The following is a 22,076-nucleotide window of genomic DNA, read 5'->3' as shown; positions in this document are numbered from 1 at the left end:
TCAAGAGATTTTGTTTATGAGGATATTTTTATCGTTTTTCTAGTGGAACCACTTTAGTCGAGCTGTCAGAGAATATTTTAAGTCGCAGGTTCAGATAACAAACAATAAAAATTTACTTCAATAAATGATAGGTTTGAACATTTTATTTCAAAAAGGGATCAGAGGCTTTAAAATACACCTGGAAATTAAATAACATGTTAACGTACGCTTCTCTTGGAGCATACAAACCAGCTGTTCATGTACTTCAAAGTACCTCCGTTACTTGTTTTACATTTCATTACTTGTGTCATGTTGAATGTTTTCTTTAAACGTTTACAGTCTTGATGCAAATATTTAACATAAATCTAAGACATTGAATCAATCCTTTTTGTTTATAAATATATCGACTTGATTTGTTTCAATTTATTGATATCGGATAATGATTATAAAAAATGGTTGAATGAACACTAACAATAATAGGCATGGCCAGGTGGGTTAAGGCGTCCGAGGATCGCAGGTTCGAATCCCCGTCGCACCAAACATGCTCGCCCTTTCAGCCGTGGGGACGTTATAATGTGACGATCAAGCCCACTATTCGTTGGTAAAAGAGCAGCCCAAGAGTTTGAGGTGGGTGGTGATGATTAGCTACCTTCCCTCTACTTTTACACTGTTGAATTAGGGACGGCGAAGATAGCCCTCGCGTAGTTTTACACGAAACTTAAAATAAAGGTAACAATAATTATTGATTTGGACAGGGAAAACAAAATTAGATAAAAAATAATAATATCTTTACACTTTCACTCAGATGCAGCACAGGTAACAGTATGAAAACTTGTTCAGCCATTTCAACTTTATTTATTTCTAGTTAACATTGGCAGACGATAAGCTATCAATAAAGAGATAAGTATATGCTGTTTCCTTGGTAACTATGTATAAAAGATTCTTGGTGATTTTTAATAGATTATTTTTTGTTTAATGACAGTTTTGGTATAAACTTAAGTTGCCAGATTTTCACTTTGAAACTTTTAGAAAAATTATTATTTTTTTTTATTTTTTAATTTCGCGCAAAGCTGCACGAGGACTATCTGCGCTAGCCGTCCCTAATTTAACAGTGTAAGTCTAGAAAAAAGGCAGCTAGTCGCTACCACCCACCGCCAACTCTTGGGATACTCTTTTATTATCAACGAATAATGGGATTGACCGTCACATTATAACGCCCCCCACGGCTGAAAGGGCAAGTATGTTTGGTGGGATTCGAACCCGTGACACTCGGATCACGATTCAAACGCCTTAACCCACCTGGCCATGCTGGGCCATTACAAGTTAACTCCATTGAATTAGCAGGATATATTTAATACTGAAGAGGATTTTCAAATCATATTTCTTAATTTCTTGATTTCTTAATTATATTTTATTTTTGTAATCTGGGAACTTTCTTTAATGAGAAGAGTCAGATATATGTCGTATCTATCACAGAATGAATCAATGTTTGAAATTTAAATAGAATGAAACGTCTTCCCAACTAAGAAATAATGATATATTGATTCATTAGTTCTCTTAACTTCACTTACAGAATCATTTTCTAATTGAAACAAAATAAACACTTTTATATGATTTGTTATCATAACTAAGTCATTACAACTGTTAGGACCATAAAAGTTTTAAATTGACTATCATCAGATATGGAAAATCAGTTTTGTTCTTGATACAGATTAATTCTAATTTGTGTATGATTAAAAAATATTTCATTTCGTTATATAAGGTCTCATATTATTTTAAGTGAATGAGAAAAACAACAGACAACTTTTCCTATAACAAGGGGCCCAGCATGGCAAGATGGTGAGGGCGTTCCACTCCTAATCTGGGGGTCGTTGGTTCGAATTCTATGTCACGCCAAATATGCTCGTCCTTCAGCCGTGGGGGTGTTATAATGTTACGATTAATCCCACTATTTATTGGTAAAAGAGTAGTCCAAGAGTTGGCGGTGGATGGTGATGACTAGCTGCCTTCCCTCTAGCCTTACACTACTAAATTAGGGTCGGCTAGCGTAGATAACCCTCGAGTAGCTATGCGCGAAATTCCAAACCAAACCTATAACAAGGTGCACTGTTTTACCTATTAATCGCAGTTTCTGAGAAATTCTTTTTTTCCCCCCTAATAAAATAATACTGCACAGCTATGAAAAAAATTAATTTATACTAGTCTCAGAAGACAATTATGGTGGAGATAATTTATATTGTTGTTGTTTTTCCTCTTTTATTTTTGATAGCGCTACTAACTCATGTTCAAAACATCAAATAACATTTTTGTTCTAACACGCGCGCTTTCTAATTCTTATTGTTTGACTTATAAATAAAAAGAAAATAGGTTTAACGGTCTTTTGCGTTTCTTATAGCAAAACCACACATCGGGCTATCTGCTGAGCTCACCGCGGGGAATCGAACCCCTGATTTTAGTATTGTAAATCTGTAGAGTTACCGCTGTACTTACTAGCGGAGGGCTAATCGCATCTTGGTAAGCAAGTTCTTTCATTCGAATAAAATTTAAAATATTCTGAAGCAGTTCGTGAGACACGAAGCAACTTCTGATATAAACTTATGGAAGGCAGCCTCTTAAATGTTACTAAGAAAACGGCAAAATTATTAATCCATCTATCATAAAGACAGCAGTAAACAATAATTCCCTTTGAAACTGATCTATAATTACGACTGTAATAGATACTATGGGTAAAACTTGTACATAGTGTTTTTCGTGGGCAGGGAAAAAGTAAACCTAATTATTCTTATACGCAACTTTACTGTAAAGCTATAGCTAATCCCTAACAAGTTTATTGAGCGTTCGTTAAACCAGTAGCTGACGTCGAACAGTTAGTTATTTTATCACATTACGAAACATAGCAGACTCTATCATTCCTACGTGCAGTAAACAGACTGGCTGTTTGACCTAGTGTCATGCGTCAAACGTTTTCCTGATAAATAATTATACTACAGAATTTAATAAGCGAAACCAGTAATGACTTATTTATAGTCGACAACTGACGGGTCGTTTCGTATGCATCACATAAACCTCTCTAGAACCGAATTTGTGGTAATATCCCAGACAAATTCGGATCTACAGGGTAGATGTAAAGCACCTAAGAAAAGCGCATGCCACCGAAGTGGACATCTTAGTTTAGCACACTTCCCTTTACAAAACTGTGACACGACCGAGAATGCATCTGCGTCTTTCTCAAAATATAAATTACGTTCTAAGATTTCTATGTCATGTGCAAACTATATATTTAGTTACTAGTTTAGTTACCGAGAGAAAGCACTTTTGTTTTGTGACAAGATACGGGGTGCCATGTTCGTAAATTTTGACCAGGAATAAAACGCGGGATAATTTGAAATTATAAGCTCTTATTTGCACTCACTCAATTCGTAGTTCACGGTTGTAACTCGCGCGTTACGAACGTGCATCATCTCTGTTCGTTTTGCACGGTATTGTATCGCATTGAACAAGCACTGCAGTGAAAGTCTGGAATAGTAGTGGAAATATTTGGCGGTTTTGTCGTAGTGAAAGCTGATTGGTAGTTGGTATTCTATATGGTATAGGTTTCAGTTTATTTTGTAACAGGATGGAGAAAAAAAAACATCCACAGATTCTTACTTATAACCTCGCTACCAGTAACAAAGACCATAGGCTCCGCCATTTTGAATTCTTGAGCGCGATGAATGTCGTTCAGTGATAAAAGTGGACTTGCGTACGTGCTGACTTAATTGACAAGGACACAGAGGACATTGTTAAGCCAAAAGGGGCAGAGACACGCCTTCTACATGTGTACTGTTTCAGCCATCAGTTTTTTGTTGGCTTTTTTTTTATTATTATATTTCCAATAAAATACTTGTTGGTTTGACTTTTTAAAACAATTAGTCCAGTTTCGCTGGTGTGTTTTTTAAACATATTTGTAGAATTGCGTAAAATTAGATGGGTAAAACGATTGTTTGAGGATGCCGTCCTTTATGTACTAATATATAATACATAAATATTTCTATTTTCAATGAAAACAATGGACACTGTTGTGCAAAATTGTGAAGAAGTTAACTAAGGAAATATTCTACAAGTTTGTATAATATCATAAAATGTGTGCAATTCGCGAAAAAACAATCAAATTAGCAAAATAAAAGTATCAGCACATCTGACCAATGTAACGAACCGAAGTTTTTTAAAACTTGTTGTTTACCGTGAACATGGTAGCACATTCTTTAATTTCTGCACTTTAGGAACTGACAGGTTAATGCACTTTGTACTTCAAGTTTCTTATATAAAATTAATTCGAGATAAAGAATAAAAATGCAGAGTAAAACGTTTCCATGTGCGAAGAGTAGAAGGGGACGATGAATCACTCAACAAATGGAGACTGGAGGGGGTGAAGCACATTCCCTCCACAGGAACCTAGTTACAGGCTGGCTGATTAATGATCGAATCTCGGGAAAATAGCGGCTCCCTCTCACACGGAAAATAACATGCAAGGCCTTCTCCTTGCCGTCGTCTTTTGATGCTTTTGCACGAGCTGCCCAAGCCTAATCTTTGAATACAGGGAAATCTTCAGTTGTCACAAGGCAACATTAAACAGGGAGCACCTAATGAAACTTTAACATAAATATAGTAGCTTATGCGAACGCTCCACTAATCTTTCTAAGAAAGAAATTGAATACAATCACCGATTTTTGGAAAAAAAAGTTACGTCCTGCGGGTAGGCTTCATGAATTAGAAATATGGTATGCCAATAACTTTGTGAAGTAACGAACGAACTATGCCTTACGTTTTAGCAGTAACATGCAATTATGTGTGATGAGAAACACGTACAAAAGACTTACAGGCCGTACACAACAAAGTGTATCGCTTGACTAGAGTAATTATAAAGAACTGTCCACGATGGCTCGTTTTGTCACAACCAACAACAGCCAGAATTATAAATAACATTTTTTTTCTGCAATATGTCGACTTCGTTGACTGATAAAACAGTGACTATAAGACTGCTAAGAATACGTGAAAATCAACTATGATTTTTAAAAACAAACATAAAATTTGCACTTTAAATCCTGTCCCCCTAGCGTTTAAAAACTTGAGCGTAAAAATCTTACAAAAGGAAGCAGGATTTAGTTTAGTTTGTACAGTCCTATATAATGCCTACGTTATGTGAACAAATTCTAAGATCTTTTACAATGAAAACATTTAACAGCCGACCCGGCATGGCCAGGTGGTTAGGGCACTCGACTCGTAATCCGAGGGTCACGGGTTCGAATTTCCGTCACACCAAAACATGGTCGCCCTTTCAGTGGTTGAGGCGTTATAATGTACAGTGAATCCCACCATTCCTTGGTTAGAGAGTAGCCCAAGCGTTGGCAGTGGGTGGTGATGACTAGCCGCCTTTCCTCTAGTCTTACACTGCTAAAATAGGAACGGCTAGCGCAGATAGCCCTCGTGTAGCTTTGCGCGAAATTCAAAAACAAACATTTAAGAAAGTGGCTTAACTTTATAACGTGAAGAGAATGAACAACCAATACGTAAAATATGAACATAATTAAAGTTCTTGAGAAAAAAAGAGTAATAATAGAGACAATTTAAGAAAATTGTTTATCTTGATAACAGGAAGAATCTGGACAATTGAATAGAGTTTTTAGGTGCTTCAATTCTTGAAACGAAACAATAAATATTACTACACTTACTCGGTTGTTCATAATTTATTTAACTCGTCCGTCTAGTTTAACAATGTCACGTTCAGTTGCCGCAGATAAATGGTTACAGGAAATAAAACCTTGCGTGGACTTTGTAAAATCCGATTAAATAAATAATAAATCAGGTTGCTATGGAAATCATGAGAAGCTATCTTGTTTATCATACTTCAAATAATTGGCATGATTTAAGTTCTAACCCAGTTTAACTTTTTGGCCAATTTTAACGTATACATAATTTAGCCCAAGCTTGAGGAATCAGTTCTTTTTTAGTTGACTTTGTTGATGCTTTGTTGAACAACAAGCTAAAGAACGGGCTATCTTTGTTCTGCACACAGCAGGTATCTAAACTCAATTTTTAGTGTTGTATATCCCACAGAGTTACTGCTGAGTCAACGTGGGGGAGATATAGTTGAAGGAACACAAACCGGAATAAAATGTACCAATTCTGTATACGTTTAGCAAGTTTGGATTCGGTTGTAACTTTACAGTATCAACCAAAGCTTTCTGGATTTGAGACAGCTTACTGTAAAGTCTTCTGGTCGATGTAGGAGTCAAGCCTGCTCTTATCAGCAGGATTTGATTATCCCCTTAAGACACTTCAAGTCTTTTATTCGCAAGTCGCCGAATGGCATTTCACAAAGTCCCCCTGGACTGATATTTTTCAGTCTTTTGTAGATAAAAAAAAAATAAAAAATCTGTCATTCGCCAAAGCTCCAAGGTTGTGTGACGGGTATTTTGAATAGTTTCGAGTTTAGCCCGCCTCCTAACAACATATTAGACGAAGGCAGATGCTGATGATAGTGGAGGGGCAGCTGTGATTCATGTTGCCTCGACCAAACCCTGTTCATGTTCAAAGGTCAGCACAATTTCCTTTTACGTCACACTTTTTGTTGAGCATAAGTGATAACCTGACGAATTAAATCACTGTTATAACGTAATAACTTACAACTGCTAGCCATTTGTTTTGGTTTTTTTTGTAATACAAAATTCACCATAGTGTCTCACAACGTAACCTGTTTTTTCCCCCTGTTAATTTTCGATTTATATTTCTCTTTCTTCATTTATGAAACTAGAAATTTAGTTTTAGGGTTAACATTAAAAATGATCTAATTTCTTTGATTTCTACTAAGACTTAATGTTAAAAATATGATTCCAGTTCTTTAATATCAATGTTTCTCGATTACACGTGATTTTAACCCTTGTTTACAAGTAACTTATTTTGCTTATTCTTGTAAACAACTATTTCATTTGGAATCTTTTATTTATGAATGGTTTTTATCATTCATACGTTGTTTTGTTTTGAATTTCGCGCAAAGCTACACGAGGGCTATCAGTGCTAGCTTTCCCTAATTTAGCAGTGTAAGACTAGAAGGAAGGCACCTAGTCATCACCACCCAACTCTTGGGCTACTCTTTTACCAACGAATAGTGGGATTGACCGTCACATTATAACGCCCCCACGGCTGAAAGGGCGAGCATGTTTGGTGCAACGGGGATTCGAACCCGCGATCCTCAGATTACGAGTCGAACGCCTTAACTCACCTGGCCATGCCGGACCACATCCATATGATATGACGTCACCTGACAGACTAAATCTGTTCATCTTTGTGGAGATTAATTTAATAGGAGAAAATAGCGAACGTAGAGTTTTCATTCCAAGAGAGTCAGTATACTTTCCAAGCATATATTCAAGGATGAACTGGTGAACACAGGAGACTTTGTAAGGTTGATAATAAAAAAAAAATACATGTATCTTATATATACACACACAGAAACATTTGAGGGGAGGCGGGTAGTCAACTGCGCCCTTCGCAACATCATGGGCTACTCAAATCGGAAATAAAACTGGGATTTGACAGTCACTCTAACAACACACTTAGGGCCCCAAATAAAATAAATTACAGTCATGGTTTTTAAAACATGATTTATCTTCAAAAGTCTAATTTACATATACATACATACACGCGCGCGCGTGTATGTGTGATCGACATGCAGAAAGTTGATACATACATTATCAATAACAGAGTGTTGAATTTTGTAGAGAGACGTAACTAAACAACAGTGGTTTATATACGTAATCACCCACAACAAAGCAAACAATCTTTGATCGTGCGAACAATGGAAACCTTACACAACCTCAAATGTGGGCCTTTTAACTCAGAAAATTCCAGAGATTGTTTCGTGTCGTAACGTTTATCTTGATAACGTCTTTGAAAACGAAATGTCGTTCCGCTTGTAATAATAATGTTTGCAAAAAACAAAACAAAAAGTAATTCAATATGAAAACAAAGTGTTCGAACTGTAGCTTTGTTCTAAACCACAGCCCTTATTCGGTTTGGTTTGAATTTCGCGCAAAGCTACACGAGGACTATCTGCACTAGCAGTCCCTAATTTTGCAGTGTAAGACTAGCGGGTAGGCAGCTATTCGTCGCCACCCACAGTTAAGTCTCGGTATACTCTTTTACCAACGAATAGTAGGACTGACCGACACATTATAACGCCCCACGGCTGGAAGGGCGAGCATATTCGGTGTGATGGGGTTTCAAACCCATGACCTTCGGATTACGATTCGAGCGCCTTAACCTCTATACCATGCCGAGCCTTTATATGGCAGTTCCTTCTTTGAGATATATATATATAAGAACGTCCAATCATTAGCAGGAAGTTTAAAATTATGGTAGCTTTTGGAGGTGTCTAATAGTTCGAAACAACTAATTAGAATATCATATTAAACAGCTTTATGATTTAGTTTTGTATCTTCCATTTTAATAATAATTGTATACAGAGAAGGTCGAAAATAAAAACAAAAATATATAACCTACATCGGGCTGTCGTTTAGGTTCGTGAACTTTATTTCCAATACACACACTGGGAGTTACAATGTTTAGTTTTAGAACGGAAACAAAATTACTTGTTTTACGATCTAACGTTACTTTATCAAATTGTGAAATAGTGTATGCGGTAAAGAGTCTATAGAACCTTCTCCGGTTGGAAAATGGCTATCTGATTGATCGAAAACATCTTGCGTTTTGGCTGTAACGTTATCTATTGTTGTTATTTACTATTTTTGTAAAACGTCATGTTAGGTGGAATCCACGTTTACTTTACATTTTAGGAAAAACTTTTTAAAGCACCTTAAATTTTGGTAAAACATTAAATTTGTAATACGTTTGAAAACATTAAATTCAGGACACATCTTGTGTATCTACAAATCTCCCTTGGTTCTTTGAGTTGTTGTTTTCCACACTCCCCAAGATGTTGAAGTGTTTAGTTGTGACATTGGTGCCATTGTCCGGCTTCCCTCCGAAGCTTTGTTTACAAGCAACAAGTTCCATTATGGTTACAAGCAAAACCAAACAATCGCATGAGGCGTATGTTTTTGTCACTATTCTGACCAGACAGATAAAATAAAAATTTTAACTACTAGTGCTTTCTCTAACACACCGCTTGTAACAGTTTGTCAAAACTAACAAATCATCCCTTGTCCGGTGTGACTGAGAAGACATCAACGCAAACTTACAAGGCCAGTTATAGAGTTAACTTCGGTAAAATTCACAGCTAGAGGTCGCCAAAAGCAGTTGCTATCTTTTATATAATAAAGCATATAGACAGTGGCAAGCTAACAAATAATCATCCATACATGAAGTTTGTCAAAGCTTCTATTCTGGTACACGTGTATGTTGCGTGTGCTAGGAACATAAATAATTCGTTGTTATTGGCTATATCCTGTAAATCCTAAGCCTTCAGAAATTACTTACTATTTTCTCGCATTAAATTTGCGTCACAGTTTTATACTACTTTTAAAGTTAAAGGATTCTAATACCATGCTAAAACTATACAGATTGTTTTATTTCAAAATTAGAACCTCTATGATAAAATTCGAATAATGCTCACAATTTGCTAACAATCTAGCTACTTTTTAATGTAAAGATTCAAACTATGAAGTGCAAAAAAACACACCAAAAAACACAAACTGCATAACAAGGGCAGGAATCGAACACTGTCATCTATATATGTCACGAGCCCATCTTTGGTTGGCTATAACTGAACAAAGACAGGGGGTAGATGGTTGAATCTCAGATGAGAGACGAAATAAATAAAAAAATCAAAGCTGGAAACACACGTTTTCAACCATCCGAGTAGATTTAAGTCATGTCGAATAATTTACATTCAACTTGTAAATATCACTTTGGGTACAATAAAACAAAAACAAACATTAATGTAACTGCACACTGTAATTTTCGTGAATAAAAGCACGTCAACAGGAAGTTATAATACAGTTGTTTTTTTTATGGTTGTTCTGCATATTTCACTTGTGAAATGTACCTTGTATGAAAAAAATGTAATATTTCGGAGACAAATAAACTCCACAGATTTAAAAAACTTATTTCACCATGAAGGTTCTATTTTAAGTGTTACTTTCAGACAATAAGCTTCTTAGAATTAATAAATTATAAAAGAATAATGATTGATGAAGTCAAGTTATTATCGGTGTTAGAAACTTAATGTAAGTGCGCCTGAGAATTAATTTTTTAATGAAATATTAAAAGGAAAAATGCATGGAAGAGAAGTGAAACTTATTTAAAAGACAATATAGTAAAGCTTTCAGCAGCTATATAAATTTTTTTTTGTTTTTGGCTTTTCGTTTTCAGAAACTGTTTCTGCCACGTTTTGAGGTGATAAAAACTTGCAGAATATTAAGTCGAAGTGAATTAAAAGGTTTTACAGCACGTGCGTGTGATGAGTAATGAGCAACCTATTCAACCACTGTGATCGACTGTAGTTTTAACTAAAAGCTAACAGAATTTTAAACACGCAACTCGAGTGAAACATCAACACTTAAAATCACATTCGCCACGTGGCACGCATGAACATCGCTATCGGATGTCTGCGAGTGAACATCTACTTACCTTCAACCACATAGGCACTCAGCAGATAAAAAGACTGCTCTGTGTTTTTGTGTTGCGACTCGTCGTAACGAATTACACAAGAGACTAGAGGGAACTACAATATGTAGAGGAACATGTCTTTCTGTTGTTGTCATGCAGAGTTTGCGTTCTCAGAGGAAATTGAGTGTTTTCAAGAGGAGACGGGAAAAAAAAATACATTTCAAAGATCTCTAAAGTAATATATTTACAGTTTTTCTTCTTCTTTTTTTTTTGTCTAAAGAGTATTTCTCTTCTGGAGCCCGGCATGGCCAAGCGTGTTAAGGCGTGCGACTCGTAATCTGAGGTTCGCGGGTTCGCATCCCCGTCGCGCCAAACATGCTCGCCCTTTCAGCCGTGGGGGCGTTATAATTGACGGTCAATCCCACTATTCGTTGGTAAAAGAGTAGCACAAGAGTTGGCGGTGGGTGGTGATGACTAGCTGCCTTTCCTCTAGTCTTAACTGCTAAATTAGGGACAGCTAGCACAGATAGCCCTCGAGTAGCTTTGTGCGAAATTCAAATAACAAACAAACATTTATCTTCTGGAAAGAATTTATTAATAGAACGGAAATACTATAAATATAATGAAGATTCGAATATGATAAAATGAAATTTCCCGTTTCAACTTATTTATGTAAATCAAGATAACACATGTAAACATTAGTTATCTGGTACATGTGCTAGTTTTAGAAATATTTACATGGAACACCAGTTATTGAGGAGTGAGCATAAGTGTTTTAAGTGAATTTAATAACGGAAGATTTAACTGTATCACACAACGGATATTACAAAAACTGAGCTGATCATGCCAGTATATTTAATAATTTAGACATAAAACATCAAAATTGCGAAGAATTAGTAATAATAGTAACAGTCAGAGTAGTAATGGTGAAAAACGGAGTTTTTCAAACCTCCAATTTTAAACACCCTTTCTCTCGTCGCAAGTTTGAAAGAAAAAAAAAGTTAGGTCATCCAAAATCAACAGAACATTCAACACGTGCTTTTCATTTGAACCCAAATTTAATTCATGCTTTTGTTTCTTGATTACCTAACTCATAACAAACGTAATACGAAATGAAAAGTACAGGGTGGCCCGTAAGTTCCTACCCTTCCACATGTTATGTTATATTCAATTACGCATGTATTATAAATTTGTTTCTTTTTTTTTCAGAGAAATATGGCCGATGTAAGCCCATTTACACTTGAAAATGTCTCGCAAAACATGGCGTCGCATAATATTATGCAACGTGAATGAGGGACAGCACACAGATACACTGGATACATAGTTATATAGATGGGTAGGGACTTACGGGCCACCCTGTACATTAAGTAAATAAAAACTGGACGAGAAATGTCCAAATTTATCATGGTATCAATAGTTTACACAAAAGAAACTAAAACGTAAATTGACACCAGATTTCACCAACAAGGCCAGCACAAGCTTCAGTAAAGAGAAAGTGCAAAGGAAAAACAGAAAAAACAGATAGACAACAGCGTAGGGAAAGCGAGCGCTCTGTATATGTGTATATACACACACCTACACACAGTTGATCACCCCTTGACGCTAGATCTAAACTTTTAGCGGGCAAGAATCTTTCCAGACGTCAGCACCAAATTGATTGGATTTTACTTAGAGGGAACTAAGCAGATGGCGACCGGTTCTATTTCTGAAGTGCATCACCAGCCAATCAAGGAGCGTTCGTTTTGACGAAATCTTACCTAGTAAGTTCCGAAAATCTTCCACCACATCAAGAGCATTGTGCTAGATAAGTCAAATCAATGATTATACACAGAAGACCAATAGTGATAGCAAGATGTACTTAGAATGTTCGTTATACAGAATCAAACGGTTGGAAAAATATAGATTATCTGGTAAGAATGTCACTTTGTTCCCTTACAAGCTATTTATATTAATGGATTCGTTGCCGAGATATACAATTTTAACGATTATATATATATATATCGAATTCGTTTTAGGTTGGTAAATCATTTTATAGACAAAAGCAAACAATTAGAAAGACTGTTGAGTATTTCCTCAAATTACCCAGTGTTTTGCATGCTATTTAGACCCGGCATGGCCAGGTGGGTTAAGGCGGTCGACTTCTAATCCGAGGGTCGCAAGTTTGAATCCCCGTCGCACCAAACATGCTCGCCCTTTCAGCCGTGGGGGCGTTATAAAGTTACGGTCAGTCCCACTATTCGTTGGTAGAAGATTAGCCCAAGAGTTGGCGGTGGGTGGTGATGACTAGCTGCCTTCCCTCTAGTCTTACATTGCTAAATTAAGGACGGCTAGCGCAGATAGTCCTCGAGTAGCTTTGCGCGAAATTCTAAAAAACAAAACACGCTGTTCTCTACCGGTGAGGTCCATATATTATTGAGCAATTTTATTTTTTTGGCAAACACTGAACTGATAAGAAAGTTAGAAGAAATTATCCACATTTTCTTTGTGACATGGATATCAACACGCAGTGGTTGTATTAAATGTAATTTTGACAGTATTTGCGTTAACATTTTCACGTGACTTGTGTTGTTAAGGAACCTTTAATTAACGAAGTTATGGACCTAAAAGTAATTAGGTATACAGATAATATACAAAAATGTACTTAAAAAGCAATTAGTTTATGCTCACTTATTATTAAGTGATCTAGAAATGTAACAATAACACCCTCCGAGTGGCTCAGAGGCAAGTTTGAAGGCTCACATTTAAAAACAAAAAGAACCAAATTCAAAATACGAATTTCAAAGTTTCCTAACTTTTTTTCGAGTGTAAAACACGTTTGTTTGAAAACACTGCTGTTAATTTACATGGGTCTGTGATAGAGGGCGTTATCGACTGAATTCTCAAACTATACGACCAATAAGCGTTGAGCAGTGACGCTTTTGAGAGCTCAGTGGCTGATTTGAATATTATATATTGACAGTTGTTTCAACGACTGAAAATACAAAACAAAAACTTACTGAAACAAAAAGAAGAATATGAAAATTCGTAATAAATAAAAACTTTGTCCAAACTAAAAGATTGTCAGAAACTAATAAACAAGTTTTATAAACCTGCATACACTAATAAGGGGTGGGACATAACTCTAACGAAAGTGACAGAAATGGAGTACATCGTTGGAACGTAAGTACAAACTCGTGTTTTGATCACGAGTGTATCTCGTATTTTTCATACGAAGTATGAGACTACATGTATTATGTGTGTATTATTAACAATAACAAATTAATTGTTCCGACTTATATGTACTGTCTTGATGTCCTAGTAGGAAAAATGAAAATAAAACGCTATTATATATACATATATATATATATTTATAGGTCTGTTATGCTAATGTTATTTACATCAATGGGGATAAACCTTCTCTGAAGTATCCAATAAGTGTATAATTAAGTGATTATATACATAAAATAACGACCCGGACACAAAAACTGTGACACGTAGACTTCGAGAAGTTTTGTTGTTTTTAGTTTCCAACTTCTTTACTATGCAAACAATAAACCGTTTCAGAGTAACCTAAAGTTAAGTTAAAAAAAACATTCATGTTTCAAGCAAACAAGCATAAGTTTCACAATGCAAACTTCTGTCTCGTTATACTAATAAAAAGGCTCATTCTATATATATATATACACACCTAACTTTTCTGAGTGATATGCATCTTAAACAAATAATAACCTTTTCTAACTTACTTTTAGCTAAACATATATTTCAGAGAAAAGTTTACTGGAAGAGAATACACAAAAACAATTATAACTGTATCTATTTTTATTATTTTATTAATATTACTATTATTATATAACACACACACTGTTATATATATGGTAGTGATTTTTGTGTTGGTAATATCTGATGATTCACGTCAAAAGACAACAACAAATCGTAGGGTTAACTCTTCAGTTCTGTAAATATAGTCAGTAGTCCTACCATGATCATTTTGGGGTGAATTTTTATTCTTTAGTTTCAACTAACGTGTTTTGATACTCGTCAAAATATATTTGTATTTGAAGTAAAAACTTTAAGCGCTCAAAATATCATACAACCTGTTAGTGTCTCAAGACTTGGGTTGAAATCAGAAAATATTAAGTTTTACAAGGTAGAAAGTGTTGTTTAAAGTAAAGTCACAATCTGTTCTGTAAATACAAGTTACTCCTAATAAGCCCTCCAGTGACTCAGCGATATGTCTGTGGACTTACAACGCGAAAATCCAGGTTGCGATACCCGTGGTGGGCAGAGCATAGATAGCCCATTGTGCAGCTTTCTGCTTAATTCAAAACAACAATTACTCATAAATTAATCAATATTTAGTGAGTGTTAAATGTTGTTATTACATTTATTTTATCATAACAGCAAGACATTAATTTTAGGTTTAATGCATAATGGAAATGGTAGTGTGGGTATATCATTTATATCCCTAAAGGATTTCATATAGATTAATGATATGTTTTAATCCAATTGGATCATCTTCATAAATTGTGAATAATGCTGTTAGTTTGTTTTAATATACTCATTTCACCTGAATTAGAAAATGTAAATATAAATACACAGACATTTTCAAACTTAGAGACGCGAAGATATTAATGTTTATTAATAAACAAATACAACGATTTATGTTAAAAAAAGTGAACTATATAGGTATTCGTCCGGTTTTCTACTGGTGTGTCACATCAGCACACTCAAAAATAAAAACTCATAATATACGGTAGTTGATTGTATGTAGTTAACGTTGTTCGATTGTTTCAGTCACCAACGTATTATTTCAAATCCAAAAATATTTATTTGTTTGTAACTGACGGTATTTGTTTTGGTCAATAGTTCAGCGCTTATATTACGTTGACTGTTAACGTAACAATGGAGTGAGTACACAGTGAATCTACTTGTAACATACTGTTGAACTGTTGCAAAACTGATAAAAGAAAAATGTTATTCTAGGTCAAACCGCCAAGAGGTTAACTACAGATATATATATACTAATGTCGGTACAACATTTCAGGCACTGCTGTGTTTCAGGTAACCGAACAATAAATCTATAAAGGAAAATATTCTAAATCGAAGGTCGCGTGATAATTTAAACATGAACGTGTATAACAGTGCTTACAAAACACGTGCGAAGCGCACGTACACACATATATATTATTATAATATACGTGTTATAATTTTCATAAAAAACTGAATAGCTGGATGCATGGTTCATTGTATAAAACCATTCAAGTGTGGGTAAAAACTAAACCGAGAAATATTACAAGAAACTAAGAAATACATTTAGCTCGTTAGGGTGGAAAGTTCCCCGGTCGATAATTATTTTGAAAAACAAAACAACGCCATTTAACTTTTACTGCAAACTTTGAGCAAAGTCGTTTCTACGAGATGGGTTTTGATGTTAGAATTCTAATAGCGTCCGTCTCGTTTGTGCTGAACAAAAAATATTACTTCAAGTTTTTACGAACAAGCTACTCATCAGATAATATGTTTATCAACAAAAGTGAAACAAAATGGAGAATACATAATTATTAATGACAAATTTAAACTATTCCGTCATATCATTTAAGCTGAAAAGTTCCGATGCTTTGAGTGCAAGAGGGTGAAACGTTCCACTACGCCACATGTTTGGAATTTACAAAAAACTACGATAAATTAGAAACGCCCATTATTCTACGATATAATTAAGTGATATAATTAAGTTAACATTTTCCTTTATTCTCCAATATAATCAAGTTATTTTAAACCTTTTCTTTTATTATGTGGAACTAATAGTTTTCAAATGCTTCGTATCTTAACATCTGATGCAGCTATCAATGAAACGTATATAAACAGTGATATAAATTTAAATACAACAATGAAGACAGGTTACTATATATTTTTTCTTCGACGTAAATGAAAAATCACTTTCATTGCGAGTATTTAAACGTGTCATAGTGACATTTATATAGCCGGTAACTGAGAAAATGTAAGACAGTTGAACTTTAAAGAAATTAAACTTGTGTCAGGTTTCGTGTGAAACCTTTGTTAATCTTAAGTTACAGTTTGAATCCGATGGGTTCAACAGTGGGACTTTAATAAGAGGTACATCCCATGAATTCTGTCAGAGTATTATTAAAACTCACACATATACTACAGAAAATCAGACAGATACCAGCATCATGTTACATGACTGTGTTTAGTATACAAGTACCGTGTAAGAAACAATTCATTTAGGCCAATGGTACACACAATCTGTTTATCTGGCAGCATCGTGTTACATGACTGTGTTTAGTATACAAGTACCGTGTAAGAAAATTCATTTAGGCCTGTGGTACACACAAACTATGCAACTGGCACTTACATGTTACAAGAAACAATTCATTTTTGCACATGTTAATACATCAAACTGTACAACTGGCACTTACATGCTACATGAATGTTTAGTATACAAGTACCGTGTAAGAAACAATTCATTTTTGCACATGTTAATACATCAAACTGTACAACTGGCACTTACATGCTACATGAATGTTTAGTATACAAGTACCGTGTAAGAAACAATTCATTTTTGCACATGTTAATACATCAAACTGTACAACTGGCACTTACATGCTACATGAATGTTTAGTATACAAGTACCGTGTAAGAAACAATTCATTTTTGCACATGTTGAAGAACATGTGCGAAGAATAAATAGTCTTCATACAAAACACGTTACTGTTCAACTTACTAAATGACTTGATATAAATGTATACAACCTTGACAAGGTCTGACCAACTGGAATACAACTTCAGTTTCCTTTTAAAACCACGTGATTTAGACGATCAAGGTTATTACTAAACAATCATCAAAATATATCTATTATTATACAATTAATTAGCACATTCTGAAAGTTGAGATCTAAAATTATAATGTTTCACAACATCTCTATATGCTACATTGTAATTATGAGGTTAAGAATATAACATACACTATACACCACGTGCAAGGGTTACTAGATTTTACACGAGAAACATACTCAGATAATAATGTATATGAAAACATTCAAACGTCACAATAACCTTCCTATTGGTGTAACCATACATATCAAAATAACATAATCCTTCCCATTGGTGTAACCATACATATCAAAATAACATAATTTTTGTACTTCTCATGCTTCATATTACATTTTACACGATATCTGAAAATCTGCGAAATTTTTCTACAAACTCTATCACTGATACACCAGACAATTGAACTATTAAGGCACAAAGTTAACGCTTTGCTTTACGTTTCTACTCTTCACTAATTTCTAATATTGTGTATAAACTGTGTAGTTAATACAGTTATGGTAAGTAATAACGCGTACGTCATGTTATTGGTGTAATGACGTTAGTGCACGTGCTCGTGTTTAACCCTCTGATGTATTACTGACGTATTCCAGTGATCATACACAGCTACTAGTTCAGAACTAACATTTTACGAATTGTCGAGGTAGGATTATTACATTTCCCAGGCTTACTTGGTGAAAACTAAACACTTGGAATACACACACACACATAACGATATTTATATCCAAATGTTGTTACTATTGCTATATTATTCAGTGTCTGTTAGGGTAGCGGTTAATATATCTGTTTAATATAAAGCCTCTGTACTTTCATAAACATTTTATATATTATATATATGCCACGTAAGGTATTTTAAAAATTCGAAAATATTTTGTAGTTATATCAAAAACAATATAAATACCAAAGACTTTTTTTATTTATTAATAATTGATTTTTGATGGCCTTTTATTTCGAGCTTTTCTTGTGTATGATCTAAATTTCTTATTACCACATGCAGTGGTACTAATTCCACAAAGTTTCTTAAAGAAGCTCCTATTCATCTCGCTTCGTTTCTCGTATGCTAAAAGAATTTCTAAACAATTAATGCCTACCTTTTAGAAAGCTCTAATCAAAAAGCACCATGGTTGTTGAGAAAGGAATTCGGCTCATGGGTTTGTTTGTGTGAAAAACAAAGTTCTTATGAGTAATTCGGTGAAATCCCATTGTAACACGTATATAAGAACCTTAACGTCGCAGATACTGGGCAGAGCTTTCTGTCTATTGGAAAATCAATACTTCGGTTCAGTGTGTTAAGAATCACTACTACACTATGTGTGCGAGAGAAAGAAGGGGGTACAGGGAGGGTCAAAACTGGGGATGCATTTCTACAAGGTTAGATACAAAGTTATCTGCTCAGTTCATTTCTGTCCATGAATTATTACAAGTTTTCATATAAATTGCAAAATAAATTTTTATATCCAGGATCTACCTAAAATCTGTCCCACTAACCTAACTTACTGCTGACTTATTTCAATATTCTGTATGTTTTAACAATTTTTTGCCAAAAAAAAACAAACATTTTACATTCTTTCCTTTTAAAATTGACCACCAGGTTACCACAGATTCTCTCCTATTTCAATTGACCGTGTTATCACTCAGTAATGACGAGAAAACCCACTTGGAGAGAAAAATATATATCTTAAAACGGATGGTTTGGGTTGAGAAAACTTTTATGTGGAGAATTAGGCATATATATTCAGGAGATAATTTTTACACACACTCTTAATTTCTTATTCACATAAATCTCACCTTCCTCAAACCTAAGACCTCACTGAACGCCAAATATATGTATAAAATCTTCATCTACGTATGTAAGCAACGTAACTTCATATTTATTGTTCAGCTTGTAACACACTTACTATTGGGTTACGTATGAAGCTAATACAACTTTTGTGTTTGTTACTATCTCGTTATGCGCTCTGTTTACAATCAACGCTGTTCTCCTGGTAGCAGATTTAAATAAATTCTTGACTACTGCGCTGTCTCTAGGCGTTTGAGTACATGGTAGATAGTCTGTAACTTAATCCAGCATACATTTAGATACAAGATAAACAATGTTTTGTGTACCAGAATTGTTGAGTAGAATAACAAAAGGACTATTTTACATATATGTTACATGAAATATAAGTTAATATTTTATGTTTATTTCAATAAATACAATATATTATAAATATATTGTTAAACTTCGAACAATATTTAATGTAAAATAACAATTATTAGTTTGTTTATTAGGCTTAACATAATGTTGCCTTGGGAGCAATATGAATGCCAGTAACCTGTGTGTAACAGACTTAGTACAGGGTATGCCAAAAGTTGGTTGTCGTTGGGATACTGAAAATTAACACTGCTCTCCTGTTTTTTTTTTTTGCAGATTTTTATACAAGGATGCTGAGCGCTGCTGAAGATGAGGGCTTGGTTATGATGTGGACTGAATGTGTCTTCAGAACTTTGTTGATTTTGAGGCTGGACATTCATACTATGACAGCCATCTCTTGGGGCATCCCACATATTAAAAACGTAAAACTGTTTATCTATATTATAGAGAACGTTCCCAAATATTAATGGTAAAACCTTGGTGTGTAGATAAATATATATATTATAAATTAATGTAAAGCAAAGTAATACGAAAAAATATATAAATAGGCTTAAAAACAAGAAGTGTTGTTATATGTTAGTACGTGTTTTTTAAAAGCTCCCATAAGAAGCTAATTCCATTAACAATCTAACTAAGCCAATGATAGAAATATGATTATACTGATAGATTACTGAAGTCTCTTATTATAAGAACCAGAATGAAGTTTTGGCTTTGTTTAAATAGACAAACAATCATTGTTAGCTTCTCTCTACATCTAACGTGAAAGTGAAGACAGCTTTATTGAACTATTACAGTACCATATTACTAAAGGGTGTTCGGAAAGTCACTGTGCAATTATATATTTATTAACAGACATGTTTCAATATAGAATACAGGAGGTAAATATGAATGACAATTATAAACAATGTTGAAAGTGACCCCCATTGTCATCAATACAGGCTTGGATCCTTCTTATTTTGTTTCTAAACACCGCTATCAGTTGCTGGCTTGAAATAGACTGAATAAAATATGATTACAAAACTGCACAATGACTTTCCGAATACCCTGTATATCTATCTATACATTTCGTAGTAGTCTGAAGTTAAGAAAGCTGTTATCGACTTCTATAAATATGGAATAAATATTGTCACTACACGATTCTTCACTTCAGTGACACTGATTCCTGTATATACACGTATAAAAGAAACATATCCTAAAACAGAAAGAAAAAAATCAAAGTAGAACTTCAGTGTTGGAAACCTTATGCTTTCGGGTAACAACTAGACTTACCATCAAATGTTTATATTGTGTAATACTTAATACATAAACACAATACACCGTCACTCTTCCTTTTAAAATGTACTTCAGCGAGTACATTTATATTGCCATGTATTTGTTGTGCGTGTTTATATCATGCAATGTATTTATTGTATGTGTTTATAACGTGTTTGTTGCGCGCATTTATGAAACATTATGTATTTTTTGTGTATGTTTATATCATATGCATTTATTGTGCATGTTTCTATTATAACATGAAGTTATTGCGTGTTCATATCACGTATTTGTTGTACATGTTACTATCATACCATGAATGCATTTTATTATATTCGTTTGTCGTTGTTCAGTTTTCTTACAATATAAATATTATTTTACAGGTTTATCGCTTTTGATACCTATGGCAGTATATACATATATACTAAATATGCTAACGAAGTGTTAAAATGTGTTTGAAAGAATAGAAAAACGTGAACCATTACACCAGTATACATTATGAAACACGAACATATATATATATATATATATGCTGGATTCCAAATTACATAGTGTCAGCGAATTTCTTCTCCGTTATATAAGTTAATCTTATATAAGAAACTACCATTGAAGGTTGTCAGTAATATGAACTTGATATGGACGATTTTGGTATAATGATAAACGTTTGAAAAAACAACATTTAGATAAGCTACATCATTAACTATAAAATTCACATTACTAACATTTATCAATAACATGATTCTAACGTTGCTTGACACAAACCGCTTTAACTTTAAAAAATAAAACTTTACGTCAAGTCGATTGTATGGGGTAATGTCTTTTTTTATAACGTTCCAGTTACTGAACAGATGAAACTTGTTTTTTAAACAAAACTTGATTTAAAATCAATAACTTAACTCGTGATATTGGATCGAGCAATCCGAGTTTTTTTAGTTTGTTTTTTAGTAAATTTTTTATGCATTCGGATACGATAGTTGTGAGATGAACATTGCTATTGGTTTTATGACCTACGCTATCTAAATGTTAACCAATACAGATAACTTTTACAAGATCAAGCCACGTCATCGCCTCCTTGTTTTCCATAGTGTTACTGGTGCCTCAACATGGAAGAAGCTGGCTGGTTGGCCTAACGCCCTAACCCCTAGTGAAAACAGTGATAACACACTACTGACACTGTCGACTGACGTTGCTACTTTAAAACTGCCCATGCTCAGTTCGTTCACTGCTTTTGTGGCGTCAGTCAGGCTTGAAGTTGAAGCGATATGGAAATAAGGGTAGGG

The 22,076-nt window shown here is 34.4% G+C and overlaps 2 protein-coding genes across 8 annotated transcripts in view; one reads left to right on the top strand and one right to left on the bottom strand.

Annotated features, from left to right (window-relative positions):
- Window positions 1-22,076, bottom strand: part of LOC143231826 (uncharacterized) — a 192,929-nt gene that overhangs the window by 170,098 nt on the left and 755 nt on the right. The gene's annotated exons all lie outside the window — the stretch shown is intronic.
- Window positions 12,238-22,076, top strand: part of LOC143231825 (uncharacterized) — a 31,885-nt gene continuing 22,046 nt past the window's right edge. Inside the window, exons 1-2 of the mRNA XM_076466493.1 lie at window positions 12,238-12,497; window positions 19,822-19,967. Of these exons, the coding sequence (XP_076322608.1) occupies window positions 12,440-12,497; window positions 19,822-19,967 (204 nt within the window). The 5' untranslated portion in view covers window positions 12,238-12,439. The remainder of the gene's footprint in view (window positions 12,498-19,821; window positions 19,968-22,076) is intronic.

This window comes from Tachypleus tridentatus, chromosome 11 (assembly GCF_004210375.1).
Source record: "Tachypleus tridentatus isolate NWPU-2018 chromosome 11, ASM421037v1, whole genome shotgun sequence".
NCBI lineage: Eukaryota > Metazoa > Arthropoda > Merostomata > Xiphosura > Limulidae > Tachypleus > Tachypleus tridentatus.
The sequence above is the reverse complement of the archived record's forward strand: the minus strand, read 5'-3'. Positions and strand labels throughout refer to the sequence as shown.